The 13,115-nt window shown below is 34.7% G+C and overlaps 2 protein-coding genes across 2 annotated transcripts; both read right to left on the reverse strand.

Moving 5' to 3' along the window:
* Positions 1-2,118: 2,118 nt before the first annotated feature.
* Positions 2,119-3,480, reverse strand: LOC140807967 (bidirectional sugar transporter SWEET1-like). Its single transcript, XM_073164944.1, has 5 exons — positions 3,358-3,480; positions 3,240-3,276; positions 3,016-3,111; positions 2,653-2,910; positions 2,119-2,259 (listed from the first exon to the last, which is right to left on the reverse strand). The coding sequence occupies exons 1-5, from the start codon at positions 3,398-3,400 to the stop codon at positions 2,247-2,249; spliced, it is 447 nt and encodes a 148-aa protein (XP_073021045.1). The 5' UTR covers positions 3,401-3,480; the 3' UTR covers positions 2,119-2,246.
* Positions 3,481-5,763: 2,283 nt separating this feature from the next.
* On the reverse strand, positions 5,764-10,001 carry LOC140807618 (serine carboxypeptidase-like 42). The gene is given in 11 exon segments (XM_073164559.1): positions 5,764-6,082; positions 6,288-6,405; positions 6,497-6,589; positions 6,670-6,803; positions 6,890-7,168; positions 7,256-7,341; positions 7,509-7,601; positions 7,986-8,052; positions 8,054-8,087; positions 8,176-8,275; positions 8,972-10,001. Coding segments are annotated over 11 exon segments (1,428 nt in total). The 5' UTR covers positions 9,228-10,001; the 3' UTR covers positions 5,764-5,914.
* Between the last annotated feature and the right edge of the window lie 3,114 nt (positions 10,002-13,115).

A 13,115-nucleotide genomic window follows, 5' to 3' on the forward strand; every position in this document is an offset into this window, starting at 1 on the left:
GGACAATCCTCCCCTTTTGATATAGCTTTTGGGGTTGAGTTAGGTCCAAATTTCAATCTTAACATAATATACCATTAAATTTCACTATATTTCTCAAGTTCTGCCGACCTTCCATTCTAATGAAATCATGTTCGTTTGATGCATATATCTTAAGTGCATGCACGTACGTAATATATCGACAAAAGTAGTCATTTGGTTGAGTTCAACTTACTCGAAGACGTTGCTTACAATGTAAATCCCGGTGTCTTAATTCTTTTATATATATTTTGATAATCGTTAGATCTAAGGTGATCGTAATGTTTGATCTCGCTGTGTGATTTTGATATCCCAGGGATGAACCCATCAACATCTGGTCCAAACTCTCGGCCCATCTTTAAGGCCCACAGGTGAATGGCCCATGACAAGTCCAGATATTCTCCTATAAATATCAGGTTTGAGCGTATGATTATGCATTCAATATATTGTTTTCAGCAGCACCCTTAGCTGTTCTCCCCATATATCCTCAGTCACTGACTTGAGCGTCAGAGGGGCTACGCCAGGACACCCTCCTGGCCTCCTCCTCACGATCCTATTTGTGATTTCAGGCTCAGGGTAATTTCAGAATCTGCGTCTGGACTAGTGACACTTGCTGGAATTGGACCCTAAATTTCCCGTGAGTATCAGATTTGTTTAAATATTTTGTTATCAACGCATCCGAACATGTCGTACGTACAACGGATGCGCATAAAATAATTACTTTTGTACAATCGCGATCAAAATATTTAATCAAACAAAGAAACTGGGAATATGCATAGCAATCAATTAGCTAGGGTTTTGAATGTTACATTGCCCTCAAGACAAGGGCTACTCGACTGGTTTCAAATTCACTCCTAAAAATTGGCGTTTTTGACGTTGTCATAATTCATTAGCTACGTACTTATATAGCACTGATTCTAGTTATTAATTTCAAGATTCGAAATATTTTTTTATTAATAAATAGAATGAAAAATTATTGTTTTGTGCATGATTTATGTAAAATACAAATAATAATATTGTTGAAGTTTGCATATTTTTTGAAAGAGTTCTGTAAACTAAATGACAGATGTGGGAGAAGAAAGAAATTGCGTTGGGCTAAGGTAACTTAATACGCAGGGTTATTAATTGCATCGGCGATTCGGATTTGCATGTTGTGTTTCATTTAAGGTTATGGGGCCTTTGATTGTGATTATTTGTTTCTGTCGATTCTTATTTCATTTTTTATGACCCTTTTTTTAAAATAACAAAGATAATTTATGAATTTTTGGTTAATAATTAATAATTTTTATATATATCTATAAACATTAATGTCTAATCTATAAAGTAAAACATATGAAAATTAAAAAGACTACTTATTATTGGTAATTCTTTCCATGTACGTAGATTTTTGTGAGACGGTCTCATGTGAGAGTGGTCGACCTTTTTGACATAAAAATAATATTTTTTTCATGAGTTGAGCCGAGTCGGAGATCTGTTTCACAAAATTATCCTGGTAGAAACATTCAAAAAGAAACAAGAAAATGGGGAAAAAATAACCAATATATTTTAAACACTGTTGTTTGATTTAATTACGCTTACACGCGCGGAATTTAAATTTAAATTAAAATTAAGAATAATTATTTGATTGCTTATGCTTGGATGGTAATTATCTCGCTTTTTTCACCTAATTCGGTATTGCGGTAAATTGCATACAAAATCAGCTGCATCGTTCCTAATAAGCACCCAAATCCATTTGGCACCTGCAATTAATTTGTCATTGATAAATAAATATCGTTAACTAATTAATCTCCAATTATTTATATTCAGCTAGCTTTTGATTTATTGAACTGGGCCTTCCATCTTAAATTGGCTGTATGGATATCTCGGTCCACCATGTAAAGTAAAAAGTTCTCTGAAGCTAAAAAAAACATTTTTTTTGTTGAAAAAAATTCCAATTTTTTTAAAAACAAAATACTTAAAAATTGGGTTTAATAAAGTATTTTCAAAGCAAAATCCTCGGATAATATTGGCCAAATTGAATCTATGTTTGTTATTTATATTTTGACATGCTTAGATTATCTAACAAAATTTGGATACAAGAAAGGCATGGGTTAGGGCTAATAAAAAGGAAACAAACAACTCACAAATAGAAAAAACGTCCTTTCCAATAAGTCCGTAGATAAACCAAGAAGTGCCGCAAAGGAAAACGAAGAGCGACAAGAGGAAGGGCATATACTCCACGCTCTTGGTTTTTAACACCATCCTCTGCACAAATTAAATAAAACAAAATCAGTATCTTAATCTTAATTAGTCCCTAATCTTATTAAGAATTCGATTCTTTAGAAATAAAATATTAAGAATAAAAGAATTTACATATATAAAGTAAAATGATTATTTAATTTAGCCACAATTTGCTAGTTGATTAAAGATTGATATATCTTATTAATTCTTACCATGACGGACAGGGGCGGAGGCACTCATTTGTTCACCCGGGCTTTAAAAATTTATATGTAATTTTTTTAATAATTTTGGATAAATTTAATATTAGCCCGGGTAGATCAATTTAAAATATTAAAAAATTTTAGAGGTTAATATTCTAGCCCGGATATAATCGGATTCTTGGCTCCGCCCCTGATGACGGATAAAGGTGAAGCATACATTATTATGGAGAAAATGGTGGCAGCAAAACCACATAGATTCTTCCTTTTTTTGGCGTCGTGAATGGCGAAGACCGAAACCAAAGCGACAACTGAGAACACAGAGAGAACACAGCACAACAGCCCTAAAATCTTGGCCTTCTCCTTCTTGGGCGCAAATACAAGGAATATCAACACATATATCGACTCTATCGCGGCTCCAGTGCCGTTGATCGCAGACACTAAGAAGTTGTTTTTTGATATGAAAGGAAGCCCATACCTGCATGCATATATACGTGCATGATTAGTGTAGCCAGAATTTTGATTTATGTATATATAGATAAACAGAAACTAAAAATCGAATAAAGAAACATATTTATTTTACCAAGTTGAGAGTAAGCAGTTGAGTAAAGTCATGACATAAGGAATGCCGGAGAATTGCTCGGTTGATCTTTTCGTGACGATCCTCTTAAATGTCACTCTATCATGCATATTTTTATCAAAACCTTTTGTTTACCTCAAAAACATTAAAAAATTAATGTAGCAACTGAGGAATATTAGGATTAAAACATTATTTACTCTCCAAATCCAAGTAATTAACTTTCTTACACGGGTGACAGGAAGAGAAACAATCCAGTAGCATTCCCTGTGGTAAAACATAATTGGTTAAATTAAAGAAAGGATAGCTTAGAAATAATATAAACGATCAGAAATTTGGAAAACAAACCAAAAACTCCAAACACCAAATGCAGGGCCTTATCTTTACTCATCCTATTGTTAATATTTTCAAGAAAAGATAAGCTGATTTCTTGAACAAGCTGGTGACAGTGGTGATCGATAATAAGATTTACAAAGGGTAAGGATTAAAAGTGCACTTAAATAGAACAAAAAATAAAAAGTACCCCTAACTTTTAACTTAAGAGTAGGTAGACGATCTCATAAAAAATTCTTGGTGTAAAAAATAATATTTTTTAATTGATGATCCAAATAAAAGATCTGTCTCACAAAATACAACTCGTGAGACCGTCTCGCATAATTTTTTTTGCGTTAATTTAATTCGCATTGAATGTACCAGATCATGCCCAAATCGAAACATATCTCCGTAATCTCATTGAGTCAAGAAAGAGCCGTGAAATTATACCATGCATTAGTACGTCAGAAAACGCGTAAAGTCGCTGTTTAGGTTTTCGCAAGTTATAGGAAATGATTTTTGCGTGAAGAGTTGTAATGGAGCACCGTCGGGAATTCTTTTAGCAACTTATCCAGCTAAGATAAAAGGAGTCTAAATATTATATCCTTTAGCTTCCCACCTTCCGACAATCGTCAAATTCGGATGCATTAGGATTTTTATAAATCACCCCTAATTTTGATGCGAATTTGTTTATGATCTTTTGGTCCTAAAGATATATGCATATTTGCAATAATCGAAAAAATATAACAACCGAATCATTTCATTCTATTTTTAATTATATATAATTCGATCAATTGGTTACCAATATGCATTGTACATTTGAGCATCACGTTAGCATCACATTAGCATTTAAAACCACCTCAAAAAAGGCCAATTTTTTTGTAAACAAAGTTCAAAGATAACATAATAATTAGATTGAAATTTAACAGCATACAATACCAACATCAAAATCGGCAATAGACAAATATTAAACCGACCTTTGCACTGCACATTGATCGAGTTAATGAATTTATGGGGAGGCATTCAATTGAGATGTGATATGGTTACGCTAGAGTTGGAGATTGATTTAAAAAGGAGATAAATAAATCAATCTCAACTATTTCTTAAAAATATTTTGGTTGGGTTAACAACACTGAAATAGAATTCTTGTTAAACTATCAGTTGGATATTACTTATGGTTATGTTAGTCTCGTATCGAAAAGCTATAAGTTGGATATTACTCGAAAATAAACTCACTGACATGATTTGAACGTAAAAATGGCTCAAGTAAGAATCAGTTTGGTTACGAAATGGAAGACTAAAAGTAGAGTAATTAAAATGTAAATGCAACTGATTATTTCTGGATGTTTGGAAACTTGAATAACTCTAACATCATCTCTTCTTTATCATATATGAATTTCACTAAAATACTTTGACAATAACAACAATTTGCAATTGTCAATTTCAAGAAAACTTACTGAAACTCTTAGTTTATCACAAACTTAACACAAATTATCAGTAAGATTCTTACTGTCAAAATACAAGTATTTCAGAATTGAAATCACTACCCAGAAATGATTCTTGAAGATCTTGTATAAAATTTTAAGTGTGTGCTTTTGAAAGTTTATGGCTTGAGAATAACTAATTGGTTTTTAAGATGGAGTGAGTGAGTGAGTGAGTGAGCTAGACAGACTGTTTACTTTCTCTATATACAAGCTTCGATCCAACAGTCGACAAAATGTAATCTGATTACCATTCCAAATGAAGGTAGTTGTTGGTCATGTCGTTTTCTACTTCACTATCTTTTCTGACAATAGTACATTGTAGGTAGTGCTCGCGGATTTCTTACATTCTACAGGTAATCGAAAATTGTACCAGTACGGAAAATTTTATCCGATAAAACACATAGTAGATTGATAATTTTCAAAAAATGTTTGTACGAGGAGGCTAGATGATTTCAACGTGATGACCAGATGACTTCATAAATCAGTTTCCCTCGCAATTTCAGTAGGTCTTTGACATAGGCAAACTCCAATTCAGTAAACCTCGAGAATCAGTTCTTTTGTGTAGTTTTCAGTGTGTCTATTTTAAGAATAGTCATTTAGTTTTTTTTTTCTAAACTGACCAAAACTTAATTGATTTAACATATTAAAATTTGATAATAGAGAGAAGGGAAATAAAAATCACGATAGTTGAAAATCATCTAAAAATTATGTGCCGACAAATTAATTAATCGGATCGAAAGCGCAGGGGAATTGTCAATGCAATCTTTTTCATGTGTTGTTCATAGATTGATTGATATTGTATGTCTTTGTTAGATCAAGGTACGTCCCCATTTTGACCCAGTCAATTTTAGTTACATTTCCTCGCTCTTAACGAAATTCCTTGTATTTTTTTTTGGAAATTATTTAATCCTAGTACATTTATGTAATATTTTTACCTTTATACTGGAGCTCCACTCACTCAAAAGACCCCATGACATAAAGTTATGATACCAGTAAATTTATGTTTCATTCCTCCAATATCAACTCAATCCCTGTGAGATTTCCAATCAGTTTTCAAAATGTTACAACAGTAAACTGTAAATCAACTCAAACACAAGTCAACCGGTTCCTCAGCCATCAATGGAAGGACGCGTAGTGTTAGGCAATCTACGTCCCCGAACAAACGAACTAAACAGATGCAGAGCTCTTGAAGGCTGTGCATAGGGTACCATGTGTGCTGCACCTCTAACTGTAGCAAAAGTTAGCAAGTTTCCATACTCAGTAGCCCAACCTCCCACCTAATAATAAATCACAAAAGGATAAGGTGTTAATGGCTGAGTGTGCTAGAGAATAAATTAGGCACTGAACATCTCTTTCTTTTTTGACTATATGAAATCTTCTGTGGTGAACCAGAAAAAAAGCTTCTTACTTTACTTTCAAGCTGTATACAGATCTTTTATTAATAGCATAAAACACGAGGTAATGTGTACATCCAACAAGTACCTGTTTGTTATGGAACCAAGCTCCATACGGGACTGTAACCTTGAACCGTAGATCGTGGGCAAGCTCGCGTACAAGTGTCCGGGAACCAAGTAATGGGACTACTGAATCTTGATCTCCACTGGCATTTTGCAATAACAAGTTTTTAGTCTTTTTATATATGAAACACGAGGAAAAACATTTACTTCATGTTTCATGACTGAAGCGTTTACCTGAAAATCCAAACGGGAATATGGTTCTGAATGATCCTCTTTAGCAAAGGCAGAATGTCAATGTTTCCATCTGTCTCAGTATAGTTAAGAACACTGCCAATAAAGTTCGATTAAAAAAAGAATCATTTATAGTTACTGTAAAGAATATAAGTGTCAGGCATCAGCAGATTTACCTGCTGCACATAGACCATGCATACGGTAGATTGGTCCGATTAGCATGTAGAGCCTTCTGAACCTCTGGAAGGTTAAAGTAAAATCGCCTTTCGTAGGTCATGCACACATCTACTCCAAGGCTAATCTTTGTAGCCTGCCATGACACATGATGTCTTATTCATCACATATTTTATTTCTTTCCATGAATGGAAATTCAGCTAGAGTATGGAAGAAATGTACCATCTTTCGGAGTCTTAGCTCTTGCTGGACTATGGATGGATAGCATACATCAAGAATAACATCGTAATTATTTATATAATCACCAACGATTTTATTTGCTTCGGTTATGGCATTGTCGCAGGATTTGGAGACATTGTGTGGAGTAGCAAAAGTGTAATCCTCAAACTCACAGTCGTTCATGATGGCAAGGCCTATTTCATCAGAAATCATCCCGTGCGACCAAAAGAACTCATACGTGGCTGGGACATCACGATCAAGTTTAAGCAGTGGATTGCCAATCTGATCAAATCACAGATTTCATCTGTAAAGCCAAACACTTGCGAAAAGAACAGAGAACAAGATGATAGAATAAGTTTAAAATATTACTGCTATCCCTTTAATGTTGAACTTTTGCTCTGTAGAATGTTTGTTATGGTCCAGAAGCAAGACCGCTAATTGAGGAATGTAATGCCCTGTATAGACAAATAAGATATATTCTAAAATAAAAGAGTAGAGGGACAACTTCAGAACATATATAATATTTAAGCAGAAGTTCACTATGTACCCATGGTTCTAAATTATCTTGAAATGATTAACATTTATGACCGCACTACTGATTCATGAATTGTAATTTTCTTACCTGCATAACTTTCTCCGGTCAGGAATAAATCTCGGGTTTTGAATGTTGGAAACTTCTTGTACCATCCCATCATGAACATGTGCATATCATATGCTGCCATAGAACAAGAAACGGGACTTCAGTTGTCTCAGTAAACTCAAAATTCTGCTCACTTAGTACCTAGTAAACGTACACATGCTTAAGGAACTCAATGCTCGGGGATGATCCAGCAATGGATCACCCCACCGAGGCTTTAAATTTCCATGCATACATTTTTTAAAGAAATTGAAATTTCACAAATTATCATCTATTCAATCACCCATCTTCTTGCTCCCTTACTCCTCCTCCTGAATTCTTTGAACTGCCCACTGAATATGACCGTGCAGGTAGAACACGTAGGCAGATGTCCGATGCTTATAACTTACCAACTGTCGTATAAACCACACCAGATATGTTATCAGAAAGAATGGAAAAGTTTAGCATCAATTGCTGCTTTACCTGTGGACGCATCACCAGTAGTGTAGTCTGAGCTTGTATTCGAGTATGACCATCCAACACCGGCAGGGAGACTCGACAAAAAGGAGATTCGACGCTACAAACAGAATAAGTAAATTTTTTAAGCAAATGGATTGATTGATTTCAACATTTGAGACCAAAAAGGAAAAAAAACTTCAATTATACCTTTGTTCATGACTTCGAGTTTATTCGGAGACTTCGACCATCGCCTCTAGGAAAGAAAGGCCCCAGTTCTGTGAAAGCACCGCCGCCCATGGATGAGCAACCCGGGCCTGAACATAACAGACATGCAAGATATCGGATAATAACACAAAGTTCTACACTGTCACAAGAACTACTTCGCACATACTTCAACACAAAAAGAAGACACTTTTCAAGGCTTCAAGTTTAAATGAAAATAATAAAACCAGTTCTTGAATGAAAGAGGGAACTCTTCAAAATTTTCTCAAATGGAATCCTTAACGGGCAGTCCTAATTAAGAGAAGACATATTTTTACTTAGCATGTACTCCATGTCATAAATCCAAAACAGTGAAATAACCTATTTTACACCACCTAACAGTATGTTTGGCAACCAGGATTTGAGAGGATTTGTGGGATTTGGAATTGGATTTGGAATTGGATTTGGAAATTCAAGTATTTGAAATTCCATTTGGTGTTTGGTTTAAAATTTAAAAATGGTATTTACAAATCCATTTCTTGTTTGGAGAAAAAAATATTCGAATTTTGAATATCACAATAAGAATCTTGCTCGTGTCTTGCTAATTTTTTTAATTTGAATCTAAATCTAAATTCAGAAAACGAGGCGAGTCAACCCTTTTTTTAGCAAAATTATTTGTAAAATTTTAATTTTTTTAATTTGATTTGCAGATACCAAAATGGCAATTTCACTTTGTACACATTTTCCTCAAATCAAGAAAACTATATTTACTAAACCAAGAACAGGAAAAAAAAAAGGAAAAGATTTACCTCCATTAAGCCAAAGGGTGAGAGGTTTGTGATCAGGATCCTCTTCAGCTTCCACGAAGTAGTAAAACAAACTCCTTCCTTTCTTCATATCCACATCTACATACCCTGCATACTGCCTAAACTTCACCACCGGTTGACCGGGCAATTTCCCAACCAGATCCTCCTCCGGAAAGCCAATACAACCACCAAACACCAATCCCACAACTACCACCGCCACCGCCAACTCCGCCGGAATGTACTTCAACGGCAATCCCATCTCCAAAAAACTCAACAAGAACAACCCTTTTCGCTAAAGGTTCCGACTTTGAAGGCCGCCCTTGTTCAGGAAGAAAAACTAATCCACCCACATATATGTCTGTATCTTCTTGGAAAGGCCTTCGTGCATAAAATATATTGTACAGGTATAAAAAAATGACTTCTATTATGAAAGAGCACGTGAGTTCTGGGATTGCTTTTCAAAAAAGCTCAAACTTTGGCCTTAATATCTTCAAATGAATGGATTTTCTATATATGGCCACACAACCAACGAGTGAAATAAGGAAGAATTTGAAACCCCGCAGCTTCTACTTCTTGTGCGAAGGATATTTAGCTTTATCTGCTTTTTTATTCTTATCTTTTTGTATCCCGAGTTTGTTATAGAAAGAGATTGTGAATTATCTGAGAGACGTTGGAAAGCCGCATCAGAAGTGGCAGTGGGTGTCGATCAAGCTACCATCGATGGGGTCCACTCTCATGAAAGCTTTAACAACGATGTACGAAATTCTTAACTCCCACTTTCGTGACATTAATGAAGTTCTAGAATTCCATTCGATCTATCTAAATCATCATGTAACAAACTCAAGCCCGCTTGGGATCTACCAAGATAAATCTTGATATATTTGACAAGAAATCTAAGTAATCAAGAAGGCATTAGTAGTAGGAGGATTTCATTTGTATACAAGAAATTTCCAAAATTTTGCTTGGTATGAAGCTAAATTTCAGAGCATTAAAGTAGGCTGTAAGACAGTGGTGTGTAATGATGAGGGATTTGCATGACAAAGTGAAAAAGTGACAAGAAGATATGCAGGGATGAAAAGATATACGGTAGTATTCATCATTGTTCAACAAAGTATAATCAATTCATAGAATAATTCATCATAATTAATTCGATAATACCAACTAATAACCAATTACACTAATTAGTTAACATAAATACATGGACTTGGCCTACACTTAAGTTTTAAGCCTCTTCTAAAGTAAGGGTCTACGGTTTTGTATTTTTATGAGAAGCTCTGCGTCCATTAAAGCAGTCTTACTAAAAGCTAAGGAAGAATAAAAAGATCTAGCTTGATTTCAAGATGTATAATTTATGTTGAATCATGATTTAACGAGACTAATCAGTCTCATATATATGTATCAAATTTTTTTATCTGTATTTGAAATTATTGGCTGTAATGTGGTCCCTTTCTGACAAGAAACGAGAAGCATCACCCGATACCCTTACCTTATACTTCCAAAATTTGGGGTCCCTTCGTTTACTAATTTTGATGTGATATTTGGTCATATTCTCCTCTTGTTTGGTTTGGATATATCTAGTTTTCATTAACTTTTACTCTAAATTAGAGTTCTCACAAACTTCAAAAGAATGCAAGTCTTAATTTTAGGCTGTCCAATGTATATTGGAAACGATAGTCTGTCATTCTTCATGGGTTCCATCTTTGATTATGCAACACCTGTCTTTTTTTTATTATTAGCAATAGGTCAGTCGTAACTGAATGATCTCTTTGGTACGAACAATTTCAAATTACAACCTCTTTTTTCACTTTTTCAAGATGGGCAGATAATCTTTTCCAATTTAAGAAAAAACAAAGTGTTTCCCTCTATACAAAATTCAACATGTGCCCGGTAGTTATATCATCAATTAAATAAGACATTACTTTACTTTGTAATTGTAAATATAATATACATAATTTTTTTAAAAAAAAATAATGAAATTTAATATTCAAATAGGATGAAGAATCTCGTGACAAACTATAAACAATTTAAAAGATCAGGCGCCTAAAAGGGAATGACAAGAAAAAAAAAAGGCAGGAGATGGGACAAGAAACTGGTGGCCAAAAGGTTGTGGTCTGCTTATTATTAAGTAGTAGCCTTAAAAAGTACATTAGTGTGCATTATAATTGAAAGCCACATGGTCAATTCGAACATATAGTTTTAAATTATCGTGCTTTGCTTTCAAACAGAAACTACACAATATATATATATCTATATATATATATATATATATATATATATATATATATATATATATATATCCTCTTGAGCTGTCACGTATGGCTGAAGAGAGAGAACTTTCAGCTGTTGTATAATTACACAGAACATTCCTCGAGTAACAACTTATACCTGAGTGATCATTTCAAATTTCCCACTCGCAAGATACTTGAGAACCGTGCTACAAACCGGAGATTGGTGGATATGCAATTACCACAAGAAGACTAGGATTAAGATACAAAGGACAGTGCAGATTGAAATAAGACAAGATTAGCCCGGGGATCAGACATAAATAGGTAAGAGGATGACTTCCGGATGTTGATTTCAAAGCATAGTTCATGATGACTAACCTGATAGTATTTTATTTTACATATAATTTACGTATGATTTCCCAAGGCAGAGATGGTATTAGTAACTTCATTGAAACCAAAAGTCAAATTTCCATTCGTGCAGCGGCTAGACAGTCCAGTCACAAACATGCTCCTCACCTACTGAAAAACCTGGTGATGAAACAATATCACAATAACCTCGAAACGGCTACCAAAACAAGAATATGATGAACAGGTAAGGCAAAAATTCGTCATGGATCCTCAACCAAGGCTGGCACCAAAGGAGAGAATTTGTTCTTGATTAATTAACCATGCACTATCTAATTTATTTCATCCGCCAAGACTAAATAAAATGAATCCTAAATAATCAGAAGAGACATATTCTATTCCATATTTGTGAGCTCTTGATTCGAACTTGGATACTCGCATTTAACAGAGACCTAAATGCATAGATACCCATGGTTCGCAGTCGCGGTTGCGGAGATCGGAACGGATGCTACCGTTCCAGTTACAATGAAATTTCGCCGAACGGTCGCGGAACGGGTATTTAAAAAAATTATTATAAATATATAAAAATTAAAAATTTTCGAAAATATTTAGAAATATAAAAATTAAAATAAATATCATTTAAATAGATTATTTGATGTAAATAAGAAATTTAATTTGGCGACGGTTTTATCCAAACAATGCATGTGCTCAAAATTGTATTATTTGCACTACAAAGCAAAGATACGACATGCAATAGGACCTATAGTTGCATTATTTGTACTAGAAAGCAAAGATACGTGATTATTAAATCGGCATTCGAATTTGCGACGGTTTTATGAAACACTGTCGCTAAATTTAGCGCCGGTGTTTCATAAAACCGTCGCCGATTTAAATTAGCGACGGTTTAATTTTACCCGTCGCGCAACATAGCGACGGTTATATTAAATCCGTCGCCGATACAAAACCGTCGCTACATACATAAAACCGTCGTTATTAGCGACCGTTCGTAACAAAACCGTCGCGAATTGCGTTCCGGTTCCGTTCCAACCCTAGCCCGTCCCGTTTTCCCGTTAAATCCCCGTTCTTCATGCATGGAACGCCGACCCACATCATATACCTCCAAACACCGGAACTCCGTCAAGGTAGGCAGCGTTCCAGTTCCGGCCGTTCCGATCCCGTTCTCCATCAAATGACATGGCAACTTCTTCAGCAATTTCTAAAGCTTTTTTATCCCAGCCAGTCCCACCTAATGATATCACACTTCCTCCAGCTCCATCTCCTGCCTACAAGCTCTCAAAAAGTTTAACAACATAAACACGTAGAATCAATTAAAACCCCACAGAAAGGAAAGAGCAGAATACAATTCAGATAGTATTAGATATACTCTCATTAAGTTATAATAAGCTAGTTAGCAGTCAACGAAAAGTTGTTAGGAAGTTGGGTTATGGTTAACAAGATAAGTACATATAAATAGATCTCAATGTACAGTTAACAATTTTGATTTGGTTTTTCATTCTTCTATTCAATGTTCAATGAATGAAATGTTCCGCACTCGACTTCTTGACTTCTTCCGTAAT

The sequence above is a fragment of the Primulina eburnea genome, chromosome 12 (genome assembly GCF_022965805.1).
Source record: "Primulina eburnea isolate SZY01 chromosome 12, ASM2296580v1, whole genome shotgun sequence".
Lineage (NCBI taxonomy): Eukaryota > Viridiplantae > Streptophyta > Magnoliopsida > Lamiales > Gesneriaceae > Primulina > Primulina eburnea.

Bases quoted from the DNA above. Each gene is read 5' to 3' on its own strand.
- LOC140807967 (XM_073164944.1), bottom strand. From the start codon at position 3,400: ATGAGTAAAGATAAGGCCCTGCATTTGGTGTTTGGAGTTTTTG. The intron at 3,112-3,239 runs GTAAGAAAGTTA...TATGCATGATAG, and splicing joins TTTCTCTTCCTGTCACCCGT to AGTGACATTTAAGAGGATCG. The intron at 2,911-3,015 runs GTAAAATAAATA...ATATGCATGCAG, and splicing joins AACTGCTTACTCTCAACTTG to GTATGGGCTTCCTTTCATAT.